Source organism: Hemicordylus capensis, chromosome 1 (genome assembly GCF_027244095.1).
Source record: "Hemicordylus capensis ecotype Gifberg chromosome 1, rHemCap1.1.pri, whole genome shotgun sequence".
Taxonomy (NCBI): domain Eukaryota; kingdom Metazoa; phylum Chordata; class Lepidosauria; order Squamata; family Cordylidae; genus Hemicordylus; species Hemicordylus capensis.
In genome coordinates this window covers 165,089,505-165,106,497 of record NC_069657.1, presented here as the reverse complement: position 1 = coordinate 165,106,497, position 16,993 = coordinate 165,089,505, and the positions used below count along the sequence as shown (strand labels likewise).

Genomic DNA, 16,993 nt, shown 5'->3' with positions numbered 1-16,993 from the left:
AAGGCTTTATAAGTAGCACTCTTCATTATGCTAAATTGATCAAACTAAATGGTGGTTTGCTTTAATGCATCTTGATTTATTCTTTTTTATTTTTTAAACAATACACATTTTCTAACATATATGTATTTTCATGAAACATTAAGTAGTGCAAAGATAAATCAAAGTAGGAAAGAATGCCAGTCTTTAGTCTTGTTTACATAAGAAATCAAAGAAGAGAGTAATTTTCTTTTTTGTCTGCTGTACTTCATTAAACCTTTACAGTTTAAATGAATAAATTTAGTCGAAGATTAGGTCAAAATGTGGAGGGGGTGGTTATACAGAATGACAACCTGTCAAGCGTACAAACAAGTCACTGTCTGAAACTCTTCACGTTCTGCCTTTCAACGTGGACAGAAGCATTTCATTTTTACGGCATTCCTGTTGATAAAACACAAACAGATGGCACTTAAAACATTAAGAAAAGAGACATCTAGGTTCAATAACGAGACTAAAATGGCTACCTTGCTTCAATAAATTCCAGCCAGACTGAAACGTCAAACCATAACAAGGCACGTAGAATCTACTTCTAGGTCATTTGTGTTGCCCCAGCAATTCAGTGGGGCACATGCTGTAAAGGGCTTGAAACTGATCCTCATGCATAATTTTGGAAGGAAAAAATCCTTAGTATCTGAAAAGGTACATGCTTTTACTAAGTACAATGGCTTGTTTCTAAAGAACTACAGTGCATGGAAGCTCAGAGAAGCCAACGCCATCCCTGCAACATCATCATCATCATCATCAATTTGATTTCTATATCACCCTTCCAACAATGGTTCAGGGCGGTTTACACAGAGAAACAACAAACTACCTGTGTCCCATGAAAAGCCTCTCCTGTGGGTCAGGGGACCCCTCCAGAAAGAGGTAAGATTGAAGTGGAGGGAATTTCTGAAAGCTGGGTGGAGGAGGCACCTGTGAGCTTCCCTCCCCATTGAATTGCTGGGGCAACACACACATGAGATTCTACATGCCTTCTTGTTATGGTTTGACACTCATGGTCTTTTGGATACTAGGTTATATACTCCCTCTCTTAATGAGTTTCAGCCTTCAACTGTAACAATGAGATCTATTCATTTCCACGATACCACAGTCTGGCATTATTACAAAGTGACAGAATGCAGGGACGTCACAAAATCCCACGCTTAACGAATTTAATCCAGGAGTGTTGGCAAGCCATTCTGTCATACAGAGGGTAACACTTTGAGATAGAGAGTGAGAATCTATCTGCATGTGCGCTCTCTCACTGCTACAACATCACCGCCATCACCCCTTCCTATTACCTCTTTAAATTCTTTGACTGTTTTGAAGTAAAGCCTCTGTTTCTCTAGCAACTCCAGGTATTCATCATTTAACTGGTCTCTTCGCATTTTGTTTTCTTGCTTCTTCTTCTCCATCTGTTGGTAATGCAGAAAAAACAAGTGCCAGCACACATGTGGCATAGTGTGATGAGGGCAGAGCCAATCCACCTGCACTGCTACCAGCTTGCAGTAAAGCCTTGGCAGTTTGGGCCATGTGCACACGAACACAGACGCTTCAAATAGCCCAACTGAGCTCTGAAAGTGCAGGCAAGCAATGTGTTTCCAATCTAACTAGCGCTTCTGGAGCAAATGTGGGCTATTTGAAGTATCTGCACTCTTGCATAAACACATAAACACTCCAAACCACCAGGGATTTACTCTGAGCCCACAGCAGTGTGGGGGCAGATCATGTGGGCCATCAAATCATGCACAATGAGATCTTCAGACTAAATCCTCCAGCACTTTTTCCTCTAGAAAAAGAGGCAACCTTGGGGTTAAACTGTATGTGACTTGCACTTTAAAGAGGTGTGCTTAATCCTGGAAGTGACCCTTAACAAAAAGCCATGGGGTAGCCCACCAAAAGTGTGTTTCTCACCTCTGTTGCATTCCCAGTCTGAATTAGTTTTCCCTCCCTAGCCCCCATGACTGCTATTAGTTCATACCTTCATTCGATTCTGCTTAATCCCTTCCACAATTTGCTCCATCTGCCGCAAAAACTGCTCTCGAGCACCAGATGAGGCCATGGCTCTGAAGAAAAATTGGTTTCAAAGGAAAGCGTTTGGTGAAGCAACAAGTGACCCTGCCTGATGTTTCCATTTTGCAGGGATGATGTTCAGGGTGTGCCTAGCAAGTCAAATTTTGTTTGGTAATGATGAATAACCACTATACAGTATACAAAGCTACAGGATGGCTTTTAAATAAATACAAATCACAAGAATACCACGTGAATGCCGTGATATTTGCTATGGGAGACTGATTAGGATATTTCTAAGTGACCTAATCCTCACCGAGGCGCAAAATACACTGAAGTTAAAAGAAGCTTCTGAGGCCCATTTTATAGGATAGTATGTTATATGTGAAAGGGCCAAATTTAAACAGAAGGCTCTGGGAAATTAGGGAAATGGCAGAAAACGTTTTATTTGTGTGCTCATAAACTTGCAAAGCATTGCAAATGGAAAGCTTATAAGGGACAGGATTGTGGATTTCTTCCTCTCTCCTCATTTACTCCTGAGATTTGGGGAACTCTTGACAACACGATAGCATGTAGCATAGGGGGTTACAGGGGAGGGTGGAATTTGCCAACACTGGGCAGAACCCCACTTGCACAAGGTGCCTCTGTCCAATTTCAGGAGGTTCTGCCCTCCCCAATGCAGCCACTTGTGCCACTTGCCATCTTGTTTCTGAAAGTTCCCTGACCTTCAGGAGTCCTTTTTGGGGAGCCCAGAAGGCTGGTGAGAAAGAGAGAAAAGAAAAGTCACCACCTGTACAAATATTGTAAAAGTACGCAGCCATTTCTTAATCAAGGTGAGTCATCACAAGGAGATCAAACAGTCAAGCTGTGCTACTGCAAGTTATTCTTACATCTCTAGAAAGAATAAAAGGGTAACACCTTACTGTTGGAAATTGTCATGAATCGAATTCAGCAAGTTAACCTGGAAAAGACAAAAGGATTATTTTAAATGCAGAATTTCCATGTAGAAAACAAGTGTAAAGTCTAAACCAGGAAACGTATTCAAGCAAAAGAATTGGTTAGCAGATGCTGTGGACTAGTTTACACAAGACTGTAAAGATTTATCTTTACTAGATTACTTAGTGCTTGACTGCAGTTATGCGTGTGAACCAGCTCCAAAAAAAGATAATGTTCGAGACAATATCTGTTTGTAGAAAGGTCCTTTTTGTTGTGTTAGATCTCCAATGGCTTATTCACACATCCTTGCAGTCATCTAGTGATGAACATGAATGTGTTCATCATGAATGTTCATCACTAGATGAATTCAAATGTGAAATTGCCAACCTTGCTAAAATATATAACTTATCCCTGCAATCGGGCTCTGTACCAGAGGACTGGAAAGTAGCAAATGTAACACCAGTTTTCAAAAAGGGATCCAGGGGTGATCTGGGAAATTACAGGTTGGTTCGCTTAACGTCCGTTCCAGGCAAATTGATGGAAAACATCCTCAAGGATAAAATTGTAAAGCACATAAAAGAACAGGCCCTGCTGGGAGTGAACCAGCATGGCTTCCGCAAAGGTAAATCTTGCCTCACAAACCTTTTGGAGTTCTTTGAGAGTGTGAACGAGTGTGTGGATCAAGCCCTCAACTCCTGCCTGTGGCTTCCAGCGGCATCTGGTGGGCTGCTGTGTGAAACAGGATGCTGGACCAGATGGGTCTTGGGCCTGATTAAGCAGGGCTGTTCTTATGTTTGTGCAAGTCAACATTATGCTACTCCAATATGTAACAGTGCTATTGTATTCAGAGGGCTACAGAAAGTAACTATGTTTACAAGCAACTTGGAATACTGAAAACAAGAAATCAGGCATTTGGGATGTTCTTTTCTGCTGCAATAAAGTACCAGACAGTACTCTCTGAAACATTAGCTAAATTTAAAAACGCATGCCACGAAATTTTATACCAAACTTTTTTTTACTCTCCCACAAAGTTTATATTCAAAATTATTGCTGTGGTAGTCAGCATATTTATATGTTTAGAAAAATATAATTATTAAACAATGAATGCAGTTATCTTTCATTGCCCAAAGGCTTGGAGATCCAGGAAACAGGATAAGAAGTTCAAACAATGGGACGATTTATTCAGGATGCACTACCACAGAAGCTTTGTACAGATGTTCATCCTGTACATGCATTAGAGGATCGATAAATATGTACATGTTTGTGTGTGAATGATTGCATTGCATCTGTGTTTATGTTAAAAGTGAGCCTGGATAAAGGTCCCTCAAATGCAGGATACAGACAGAGAATATACTATGGTACCTACGGACCATCATAGATCTGCATGTGCAAACAGATTGTATGTGTTTGGAACATAATGTGAATAGAGCTTACGTTACACATACATACACTAAAATTAAGCTAGTAAAAATAAAGCTTCTGGCAGCCTGACATGACATCCTATGATACCAAACCACTTGAGTCAAGGGTTCTCAAACTGGGAGTTGACACCCCACCCCACCCTGGGGTCCCAAACAACTCAGGAAGGAGCTTTCAGGAGGGCATGGACTTTACCTGACTGGTCCAAGCTGAGTGGAGGTGGTCAGAGATGATGGGAGGCAGATGGAAACAGAAGCCAACAACTACTTGGCTTCTCTGCCACTCACAAAGATAAGGGCAGGCACAGCAGTAGCACTTCTTTGACTGATGGGCCAGGGAAGACACTCGCTAGAGCTTATCTAGTGAGTGGCCAAAGAAGTGCTATTGCTGTGCTACCCTTGGCTTTGTGAGCAGCAGAACAGCCAGGTGGTTTTATGCTCCTGTCCCACTGTCTGCCTCTCCATGCCTCGGAGTAGACCGAGTGGCTCTTAGCTTTATATTTGCTACAGTGTCTCTTCCTGAATTTTGGATTAGCGAGCAAGTTGAGTACAAAGAATTACGTGAGAAAACCATGAAAAAACTGGCTCCCTTTACTTGATTCCTGTTGTGTGAATTACAGTTTTTGGCAGTTATTTTTATATTATACACACACACATATACATACACACACCCCAATATCAAAAGAGAGCCAGCGTGGTGCTGGACTAGGACCGGGGAGACCCGAGTTCAAATCCCCATTCAGCCATGAAACTGGCTGGGTGACTCTGGGCCAGTCACTTCTCTCTCAGCCTAACCTTCTTCACAGGGTTGTTGTGAAAGAGAAACTCAAGTATGTAGTACGCCACTCTGGGCTCCTTGGAGGAAGAGCGGGATATAAATGTGAATAATAATAATAATAACAACATTCAGATATTTATTAAAAAAGCAATGAGCATGTGGAGTACACAGTTAACAATCAACGGCGAGACACTTGGACAGGTTAGCATTAGAAGAGGCATTTTCCAAGGGGACTCACTATCCCCTCTGTTGTTTGTAATCGCCATGACCCCACTTTCACAAATACTAAACAAAACAGGCCTCGGATACCAAACATCTAAAACATCCAGTAAAATCAACCATCTGCTGTACATGGACGATCTGAGGTTGTATGGAAAGTCCCAGTCAGAAATCGAATCACTGCTAAACACTGTCCGTATATTCAGTAGCGATATAGCAATGGAGTTTGGACTAGACAAGTGTGCTGCATTAATAATGAACAGAGGGAAAATAAGAAAAACAGAAGGAATAGAACTGCCCAATGGAAGCAAGATCAAAAACCTGGAAGAGAAAGAACATTACAAACTAGTATTTTTTAGCCCGTTAAAATAATGGGCGCTAGTTGGGTTACGTTTTTCCCCTCTCCTCCACCCGGCTGGGCCCACCGCCACCTCTGGCCCCACACTCTTGCCTCTCTTCTCCTCCCTCCCACCCCAATCTCTTGCCCTCTCTCCCCCTCCCACCCCTCTCTCTCCCATCCCCTCCCTCTCACCCTCCTGTCCCAGTCACTCTTACCCCTCCCCCACTCCCTCTTACCCCCTCCCCCCTGCCCCACTCCCTCTTGCCCTTGCCCCTCCCCCCTGCCCCACTCCCTCTTGCCCTTGCCCCTCCCCCCTGCCCCACTCCCTCTTGCCCCTCCCCCCTGCCCCACTCCCTCTTGCCCTTGCCCCTCCCCCCTGCCCCACTCCCTCTTGCCCTTGCCCCTCCCCCCTGCCCCACTCCCTCTTGCCCTTGCCCCTCCCCCTGCCCCACTCCCCTGCCCCACTCCCTCCCCCCTGCCCCACTCCCCTGCCCCACTCCCTCTAGTCCTTCCCCCTCCCCCTCTAGCCCCCCCTGCCCCCTCTTGCCCTTCCCCTCCCCCTTCTTTTTTGAAAGTTTTACTTAACAGGCCGCCGAGAAGCTAATGAGGTGGCCGCCAACACCCTTGCTAAGGCCGCCGCCTGCTCCGCGGCCGGGACCCTGAGAAGGGTCGCCAGCCTCCTCCGTCCATGGCGGGGCCGAGTGCGGCCGCCAGCGGGCCGGGCCCAGACCTCTCGCCGCGGCCGCCGCCATCAACCCCAGTCGGGCATCTGCGGCCACCGCAGCCAGCGGGCCCAGTCTCTTCGCCAGCGGGCTCTGTTCCCCTGCCCGCGGCCTCCGCCGCCAGTGAGCCCAGTCTCCCCGCCGCGGCCGCCTTTGCCCTCCTCAACATGGCTGCCAGCGGGCCAGGCCCAGTCCTCTTGCTGCCACCACCATCGACCCCAGTCGGCCTTCCGCGGCCTCTGCCGTCAGCGGGCCCCAGGGCCCTTTGCCCTCCTCAACATGGCCGCCCGTGTCTGGGCGGCCATATCTTTCACGCACGTTCTGGGCATGCGCTCTGCACATGCCCAAAACGGCCATGAAAGAAATGGGCCGCCAAAGGACGGGCAGACACTCTAACGCTTTATTATAGAGGATACTTGGGCATTCTCCAGGCTGATAACATAGCACACACTGAAGTGAAAAGAAAAATTGGGAGTGAATACATCAGGAGAGTTAGAAAAATCCTCAAGTCCAAACTCAATGGCGGGAACAGCATACAAGCCATAAACACCTGGGCTATACCTGTTATCAGATACACTGTAGGAATAATAGACTGGACCCAGGCAGAGCTAGAGACGCAAGATCGTAAGACCAAGAAAATAATGACCATCAACCATGCTCCGCACCCCCGCAGTGATGTAGATAGGCTATACCTCCCTTGCAGCTCAGGTGGAAGAGGAATGCTGCAAGTCCATCAAACAGTAGAGGAGCAGAAAAGAGGCCTTGAAGAATATATCAAGGACAGTGAAGAAGATGCACTTCAAATGGTCAATAACGCAAAACTATTCAACATCAATGAAACAAAGCAGGCCTACAAGAAAGAACAAGTCAAGAACCGAGCAGAAAAATGGAAAAATAAGCCCCTGCATGGTCAATATTTGCACAATATAAGTGGAAAATCAGACATCACCAAGTCCTGGCAATGGCTTAAGAATGGCAATTTGAAGAAAGAAACAGAGGGTTTGATACTGGCTGCACAAGAACAGGCACTAAGAACAAATGCAATAAGAGCAAAAGTAGAAAAGTCAACCACAAACAGCAAGTGCCGCCTTTGTAAAGAAGCAGATGAAACAGTGGACCACCTAATCAGCTGTTGTAAAAAGATCGCACAGACTGACTACAAACAAAGGCATGACAAGGTAGCAGGGATGATACACTGGAATATCTGCAAAAAATACAAGCTACCTGTAGCCAAAAATTGGTGGGACCATAAAATTGAAAAAGTTGAAGAAAATGAAGATGTAAAAATATTATGGGACTTCCGACTACAGACAGACAAACATCTGCCACACAATACACCAGATATAACTGTAGTTCTGAAGAAAGAAAAACAAGTCAAAATAATCGACATAGCAATAGCAGGGGATAGCAGAATAGAAGAAAAAGAGAAAATCACCATATACAAAGATCTACAAATGGAAATTGAAAGGCTGTGGCAGAAAAAGACCTAAATAATCCCAGTGGTAATTGGCGCCCTGGGTGCAGTCCCAAAAGACCTTGAAGAGCACCTCAACACCATAGGGGCCACAGAAATCATCATCAGCCAATTACAAAAAGCAGCTTTACTGGGAACAGCCTATATTCTGCGACGATATCTATAACAATTGACAATAAAATTCTGGCATCCCAGGTCCTTGGGAAGGACTCGATGTCTGGATAAAACAAACCAGTCAATAACACCTGTCTGACTGTGTAAACAAGAAATAATAATAATAATAATAAAAAGGTTAGGACCATAGGATGCTGCCATATACTGAGTCAGACCATTAGTCTATCTAGCCCAGTATTTTCACAGACTGGCAGCGGCTTCTCCAAGGTTGCAGGCAGGAATCTCTCTCAGCCCTATCTTGGAGATGCCAGGGAAGGAACTTGGAACCTAGTTGCTCTTCCCAGAGCAGCTCCATCCCCTGAGGGGAATATATTGCAGTGCTCACACTTCTAGTCTCCCATTCATATGCAACCAGGGCAGACCCTGCTTAGCTAAGGGGACAAGTCATGCTTGCTACCACAATACCAGCTCTCCTCTCCTATTTGTCAAGAAGAGTTTGAGAACCCTTGACTGGTATAATTTCTTAGTAACACAAAATGAAGACTTGTACAACTCTTTCTTTCTCTCCAAAGACTGTCACACAGCAACAATAAACATATTTTGGAAAGGTACCTGGGAAGAGAATCAACTGGGCCAAAGTTTAAATATCAGTTCCCGCTTTCTACTGTCCCAACCCTACTGATCCTCTTAGCCCATTCCTTATGGGGATCACCACAGCCCCCGTGTCTGCTTTTGGTTGCTAGCCACATCAAATAGAGTATCTGACTCTAGCAAAACTTTCTATCTTAAAATAAGGTTAAATCTTTTGTGGAAGAGATCTTGCTAAACACTAAGGTAAGGTACACCCACACTGCAGTTATTTCTCTCATTAATCCTTATTTAAGGAGCTTAAAGACGAGAACCTTTTCACAATCAATTCTGCTTCTGTGCTAGACTACTTTAGCCATTAATAAATATCAGTGTATGTTTAGAACCTTGTCCTGAGTTGTGTTCTGCAATGTCTAGGACCAGGTCTTCAGGTATCAAAACAAGCAGCTCTGCACTGGCTAAGCGGCAGCAAAATCAATTCCCCTTTGCCTCCTACAGGCTGCCACAGTAGCCTCTGCTTGCATTACAAAAGCTGATGGAATGAACAGAATCTGTTTGCACAGCTGAAGAATTCAGACCATGGCAGTGGTTACTGGCTTCATTAAAAAACAAAACTGACTCAGGGAGGCACATTGCCAAAGTTAACAGGGCAATGAAGAACTTCTCTAACTCCACCCATAGTGAGGCCTTGGAGAACTGCTGCCTATTAGACTAGTCAGTACTGGGATAGATGGACTAATGGTCTGATTCTGCATAAGGACAGATTCACATGTGCTTCTTTTTAGGTTTCTCCTACCGCAGCGCCATCTTGTCTCCCTCCCTCCTTACTACCTCTTTTTAGCAAATACCTTGAAGCAGTTGTAATGGACTAGATTAGCTCAAAAGGGTCACTCTAGAATCCACAGTTTGGTTTGTTCATTTCAATCCTAGCCACGTAACATCCTAAGGCGCTTCTCACACAAACAAGGGAGGTAGGGTCCCTGATTTCCACAGATGCAACCCCTCATGCCATATCCCACTTCTCTTGCATTTGCATTCAGCAAACAAGTCCACCAGTGAGAAACTCAGTTCACAGGGCTTAGGAATTCTTAACCATTTGCATCTACCGATCCTCCAGACCCGCAAGTATTATCCATGGACCCCAAGTCCTAAGATTCCAGTAAAAATTGAAGAAAAAAGAAGTACTCAGGATAGTTATTTTCAAGAACTTTATTCTGCTCATTAGGAGCAAATTATATTCAGCGGAACAAAGACATTAACATTTTAAAAGCTCTGGGCCCTTTTCATATGCATTGCTTGGAAATGCTAGAAACCGTAGTGCCTGTTACAATCTGGTGTCTCATGTCAACAATGAAGGAAGAATGAAAATTAAAGAAAAATAAAGATTCTATATTTGATTAAAAATGATGTTTTGAGGGAGCTACCTTCAATAATAATATAGTTAACTTTCCACAGACCAGCTGGACCTGGTTCATGGGCCCAAGTTAAGAACCCCTCCTTTAATCCATTCTTACTCCACTACATGCTACACAACATACATTCTTACAATTAAGGTGTGCACAAAACCAGCTTTGCCAGACCGGACTCGAGCTGAACCAGCTGACTTTGGTTTTGTTCCTGGTTGAACCACCAGACCCAGCTCGACTAGCTCGGATCGCTACTAGTAAAGGAGAATCTGGTGAGGATTCCTATTTATCAGTAAAGGGGCAGGGGGGCTTGCTTAAGGGTTGAGAGGGTGGGAAGCGATCAAGTAAGTACTTAGAAGTGCCGCTGCTGGCGCCCCCCCCGCCCCCGGCCAGCCTTCCCCCACAGTGGGCAGGGCCAGTAGCGGCCTGGTTTGGGCCTCTGCACACGAGGCCATTTTAGTGACCTCCGCGCATGCATGGAGGTCACTAAAATGGCCTCCACATGTGCACACAGACCCAAATTGTGCCTCTGGTGGCCCTGCCTGCTCTGGGGGAGGCCGGCAGGGTGGAGAAGCCACCCCCATTGCAGCCAGCACTTGTAGTACTTACTCCCCTCCCTCCCACTCTACCCTTAGGCAAGCCCCCTGCCCCTTTACTGGTAAAGGTGAATCCTCACTGGCTTCCCCTTTACCAGGAGAGCTCTGAGTTGGCACGATTCAAACTGACTGGCCAATGCCGTTCCGGTCCTGAATCTTTTGAGTTGAGCCCACTCACACACACCTACTTCCAAATCACTGTTTTTCCCTTTCATGGAGTTGTGCTTCTGGTTATCCAATGAGAAAACAAATGATTGGGTTATGATAGACTTCAGAAGAGATTATATAAAATGGGATGGTGGTGGGGGAATTCAGTTGAGTCTTAGACACTTCCACTGCAGTTTTTCTGAGCGCACCAGTTAATTCTCCAAAGATTTTCAAATACCTGTATCCTCTCTCATTAAAGAGCATTCCAACTTTGTGTTTGGCTTTGTTCTTATCAGTTTCACCAACATATACACCCTACAATCTTACTTTCAAAGAGTCATGTGCAGAGGAAGTGGGGGGAATCCTGTCTATGCTAAATTTGTGATGCCAATACCTTGAGGAAAGCTTCATACACAAACTCCCCTGGATATTTTCCATAATTCTTTTAATTTTAAAAAACACAGGCAAACACTCATTTAAGAATTATGATGTATTTACCATAAATATTCTATTTAATGCTTATTCCACTTATTGTTTGCTACTACTGTTTTCACCTGAATCCAAGACTAGGTTTTTTTTCCAAGTTTTTTGATATTAGAAATCAGGAGGTCATCTTAAATTAAGAGTCCTGTTCCTTTCAATAAATGCAGGTATAACCTGTATCTAACCCCTACTTTTTAAGGAGGGTCATCTTACATTTAGAATAATCTTTGATTAGGGCCAATATGGTACCCAACATGTGTACAGCACCAAGTGTTTCTCTGTCCCAGTGTTCAGATTGTGAACACATGCTTCAAAGCTAACTTCACAGCTATAAGGACTAAAAACTTGATTTTTTAAAAAAAGAAAATGTGTGTGCCATGAAAATGGAACTTTTCCTTGAGTCCATGAACCAACTACTGATCCTCAAATTACTATGCCAGATATCATCTAATAAGTTAATATGATAAAAAATATTCTTTGTGGCCAGCCCAAATATCTGAACAGCTTACCTCCTTTTCCAAATAAACCTTCTTATCATCCAGTGTGTTATAGAGGGTGAAGAACTGTTTTGTTTCTTTGTGAGTTGCCGATACTGTAAAAGAATTAAGAGAGTTTAGCCGGGGGTGGAGGGAAGAACAGTGGCTGACACAGCCACTAACAGTGTCGAGGTGTTGCATGCAAAGCGCCTCCACAGCATTTAGTAACCCAGAGTCCCACTGTGTAGGGTGGTGGAGCAATTCTCACTGATCTCCCCTTCTCCTGGAAGAGCCCTTTAACACTCATAATCATTTCTCTGATTATGAATCATTTCCCTGAAGGTTGCACATGTTACACTTCACACTCATGCAGGGACCCCTTTGGACCTCAACCACAGACTGAACATACCATTTTTGCCAAGATTCTTTTTTAAAAAAACTATTAAACCTGCTCTAAAGGATAGGGAGGGAAAGCACACACTCAAGATACTCAGCCTATGATGAAAAACCAGGCAATGTATCTTTTTACATAAAACCAACATCCTGTGAATTGTAGCTCACATAAATGTATTGGAAGTGACAGAATTTCAGCTTGTAAAGCAAAAAAGGTTATTCTAAATGATTTGCAATGCTCGTTTAGCATAGATCAGGCAGACAAAAAGGTAGAATTCTCCCAAATCATCAATTCACTATATATAGCCTTTCTGGGGCAGCAAGACAACATTACAGTCTAAAGAGAAGTAATGCAATTTTTGACATGGAACACTCTTTATAGCCATTAATGATACTGAACGGCCTAAAGAGGCACACAGCAAAAGCCATATATTATCTTGCTCTAGCTGCGAAAAAGGCATCAGCCCACACATGCACAAATCAAGGTGGTGTCTTTTTTTGGTATGTTTCTCAAAAGAAGTATACTGTACACTAGTAAACAAGTCAAACTAGGATTATAACTATAGGAAGGAAACTACTTGTTCAGTATGGAAGAACACACTGATAAATGTTCCAATCCAAAGTATAAGTCACTAAACCATATCTATTAGAAAAACAGTTTTTAAAAAAATGCAAACAAATCCTCAATCCAGACATCTAGATTTGAGTGAGAATCCGGAACTATACTACAATGCAAGGGGTTCCCACATTTCTAAATGCTAAACATTAGAAAGAATCACAATTGCTTACCAAAGATGGAGATGTGAAGATATAAAACGTTGCTGAGACAATGGAGCTCACAAAATGAAACAAGAAGTATTGGTCCAACATGTTTTTTGTGCAACCGAGTGGGTGCAATTTTTGCTTCTCTCCCTTTGCTGCAAAAAAGTCTCTGCTTGCAGGAATATGTTATTGAGGGTCATGCAGCCCTCAGGAACATATGCCTGCGAGTAGAGCAGAAAAGTCCCAGCTGCACAAAAAGCCTTCGCCACAGGGATGAAGAAAGCTCCGTTCAGATACACAGCCCTTCTTTGGCCCATCTTCTGCAGTGTGGAATGTGGGCCATTGGCTTCACACAAGTCCATACAAGCAAGACTCATGTGATTTCCTTCTGTTCAAAAGCAGGTACAGGAAACAAGGAGGGCATGCTGTTGGCCTCTTATTCTTGATCTTGAACAGGAAAAGGGGTCTTCCTTGGTGGGAGCCCACAATTTCAGCTCATTGACAAAGGCCAAGCAGAAATTGTGGTCCCTTGACATCAACTAGACCAGCGCCTAGACCTAATGGTTGGAGGGGGAAACTTGAAAAATATCTAATATATTTCTGGAGAAGGTTAAGAATGCAAAGGTATTGCAATGCTCATGATATCTCAGAATCGCTCAATAGTTAGCACCATCACCTTTACAATTTGCCTCTTGCTTGGAATGAGAAATAGTTCCTAGAAGTCAGCAGCTGCCAAACTCCAACAATGCCGCCATCCAAAGAGAGATGTAGGCAAGCAGGTACATTTTACTTTTGGATGGTGATCTAAACTGATGCATAGTCTACATAACTCTAGAACCACCCAACAAGCTCAGATCTTTGGATGCCTCTAATTCCTACCATTCAGATTCTCTTTTTAAAACAGTGGTACTGTAAGGTAAGTGAAGCAGTGATGCTTTGATGATCAACAGAGAGGCAAAGAATGGGGCTGGGAGTATGACAGAAGACAAAACAAAAAAGAAGGAGGTTGTCTTCTGCCAGTTTGTGGGAAATTATGAGATTAAGAGGTACAATGACACAATACACTTTTTTTAAAAAGGTACACAAAAAGGCCATGATTTTGCCCCCTGAAATACTTGAGGCATCAAGTATAAAATACTTGAGTTGACATGAACACATCAAGTCTAAAATGCAAGGCTTTTAGATATACAACAAAAACATCTTTGAGATGGTCTAACACACTCATCTTGGGAAGACAGAGAGCTCATGTACATGACCAAGTCACCTCAGGCTAAAATAGCAACCTGATACACTGTCTGATAGACAGTTCCATAGGTGTCAGATGAATAAGCTGGTCACCAGTGCATCTCATTTGCACACTGCCCTGAATAGGTTATATTTTCTCAATCCCCTTATAGCTTCCAGAGAAAAGACATTCTTTGTCAGAGAGGGATGGACCTCAAGTGGCCACCCAAGGCTATTTTGTCATTGATAGAAAGATGGCAGCCAGCATGACGCGAAACCCACAAACATGCAGCTCCTCTGATGAAACAAGGTGGGGATATGGGCCAGATCACTGCAGGAATAAGATGAGGATATGGCATGGGTTTATATCTGGCTGACAGAGCCAAGAACAAAAGTACTGAAGACGTGCTTCGTACAAAGTGAAACACCTTGAGGTGGTTTGCAGGGAGAGTGGGCTTAGCCCACTCTCCTTGCACACGAGTAGGGAGCCGTCCCTGGGAGGCCAGATCAGCAGTCCACATGATTACCAGCTCCATCATGGAGCCGGTAGGGGCAGAGGGTATCGGGGGGCACCAGGCCCCTGGAAGTCCCAGGATATTCTGGGACTTATTCTGGGGAAACCCCCTAGGCCGGGAGGTCAGGGGTCTCCGCATCAGTCGTCGTGGCAACTCACGATCAGGAGAAGGGGTTAGTGGAGCACTTGCTCCACTAACCTCATTGAAAGGGAGGAATATTTTGGGAGGTTTGCTGCCAGGAGCCGCGCAACTCTTGTTGCAGCACACAACCTCCCAAAAGCGGGCTGGGCTTTTGTTGTTTTTTTTATTCTTCATCTTCTGATGAGGTTTTCTAGAAAATGCTACTGGAGTGACCAGCACTTAAAAAAACTCAGGGGGCCCTTGTCCATCCACTTTTCCAAGTTCCCTCCCTGGAAAGCATGACTTGTCCCCTAAGCAGGGTCTACCCTGGTTGCATATGAATGGGAGACTTGATGTGTGAGCACTGTAAGATATTCCACTCAAGGGATGGAGCCACGCTAGGAAGAGCAGAAGGTTCCAAGTTCCCTCCCTGGCATCTCCAAGATAGGGCTGAGAGAGATTCCTGCCTGCTACCTTGGAGAAGCCGCTACCAGTCTGCGTAGACAATACTGAGCTAGATGGACCTATTGTCTGACTCAGTCTATGGCAACTTCTTGTGTTCCTATAGCAATAGCAATAGCACTTACATTTATATACCGCTCTATAGCCGAAGCTCTCTAAGCGGTTTACAATGATTTAGCATATTGCCCCCAACATTCTGGGTACTCATTTTACCGACCTCGGAAGGATGGAAGGCTGAGTCAACCTTGAGCCCCTGGTCAGGATCAAACTTGTAACCTTCTGGTTACAGGGCGGCAGTTTTACCACTGTACCACCAGGGGCTCTATGCCCTACCAAATAAAATCAAGCCTGGCTTTGGCCATTCATGCTCTGGATTAAAGGGCTGTAATATGTTTTCTATGGGACTGCTTCCGAAAACCGTTTCAAAACGTCAAATGGTTCAAGCTGTGACTGTCAGCTAGCACGTTATATCATGTCACTCTTGTATTAAGCTGCTCCAATGGCTACCTGAAGGTTTCCAGTTACAATTGAAAATGCGGACAATGACCTTTAAAGCCATAAATGTTCTGGGTCTAGGTTACCTGAAGAATAATCTCCCACATGAATCTGCCTAAAACACAGAGACAGCCATAAAAAGGTGCTGCTCTGTGTCTCTTCATTAGTTGCCATGAGAAGGGTATTATCTGTTTTGGTAACAAGAAGCTGGAAGACCCATCCACCTGGACAGATCCACCTGGCAACATCCTTACTTGTGTTTTGGCTTCTGTTTTTAATTGAGATTTGCTGGGTTTTAAAAAAACATTATATTGTATTTATTATTTTAAATCTTGTTGGATAAAAATGCTTAGAAGTTTTATATGTTTATTTTTATTACTTGGCTGTATAACAGCTGCATATCCTGACACCTCACTGCCCGTGCAGAATTTCCATCCAGTGATTCTATCAACAGGCCATTCATGTTAAACCACTCAAAAAAGAAGTTCTTAAAACACAGATCATCGATCCAGTTAGTTAAGCCAACTGCATACATATGAGTAATCATTCCAAAGAATCAAAACTATCCAATTTTCAGCTTCAAGTAATTTTTTTTAACTGTGTTTTGAAAATCCTGACAAGTAGAGGCTTATGATGTGAATGTCTCAAAAAAAGCTATCAATACCACAGCATTAGCAAGGTGCAGCTGTCATGCTCCACAGGTTTATAGCGTGATTACTCCTTTCCACTGCTTAGCTGTGAGGAACACACTCTGGCTTGATATACATACCCTGGCCATAAAGTTCAATAAATCTCTTCTGGTACTGTGTTAACTCAGCTCTGCTGGGTACTTCGTCAATCTTGCGCTGCAAAATGGCAATTTCTCTATTTCGTCGGGCCTGAGGGGAGTTTAAAAGGAAAAACAACAACTAGAATGTTTGTAATAGATTGGCATTCAGAAACAATCCTATCATGGAATCAAAAGCTACAGTGCCCGCCCACCCCCACCCCCGAGCCAACAGAATCTCTATTGCAAGCGGTAACATTTCATGTAATTACTTTAAAATGACATCTATTCTTTAGAACACTGTTTTTAAAAAATAGCTGACAGTCTCATATCACCAGGAACTGTTCAGGACAGGAGTGAGTTTAGCAAATATCCCAAATTTATGTCTGGAAAACTCACCAGAAGCAGTCTGATCTTTTGCAATTTCTCTTTCTCCATTTTGTATTGCTGGTCTATAATTTTAGCAGGTTCCTAATGTTTAAGATATAAAAGAAGATTAATTTGCTGATCCATATCTACCAAAATCAATCAATC

At 43.7% G+C, this 16,993-nt stretch overlaps 1 protein-coding gene across 4 annotated transcripts in view; it reads right to left on the bottom strand.

Annotated features, from left to right (window-relative positions):
• Nucleotides 1–52: 52 nt before the first annotated feature.
• Nucleotides 53–16,993, bottom strand: part of CCDC93 (coiled-coil domain containing 93) — a 65,137-nt gene continuing 48,196 nt past the window's right edge. For all 4 annotated transcript variants that reach the window (XM_053260132.1, XM_053260157.1, XM_053260146.1 and 1 more), the window contains 7 exons: nt 16,859–16,930; nt 16,463–16,571; nt 11,756–11,838; nt 2,949–2,986; nt 1,997–2,081; nt 1,317–1,430; nt 53–417 (listed from right to left, as the gene is read on the bottom strand). In XM_053260132.1, coding sequence (XP_053116107.1) covers nt 367–417; nt 1,317–1,430; nt 1,997–2,081; nt 2,949–2,986; nt 11,756–11,838; nt 16,463–16,571; nt 16,859–16,930 — 552 coding nt within the window. In that variant the 3' untranslated portion in view covers nt 53–366. The remainder of the gene's footprint in view (nt 418–1,316; nt 1,431–1,996; nt 2,082–2,948; nt 2,987–11,755; nt 11,839–16,462; nt 16,572–16,858; nt 16,931–16,993) is intronic.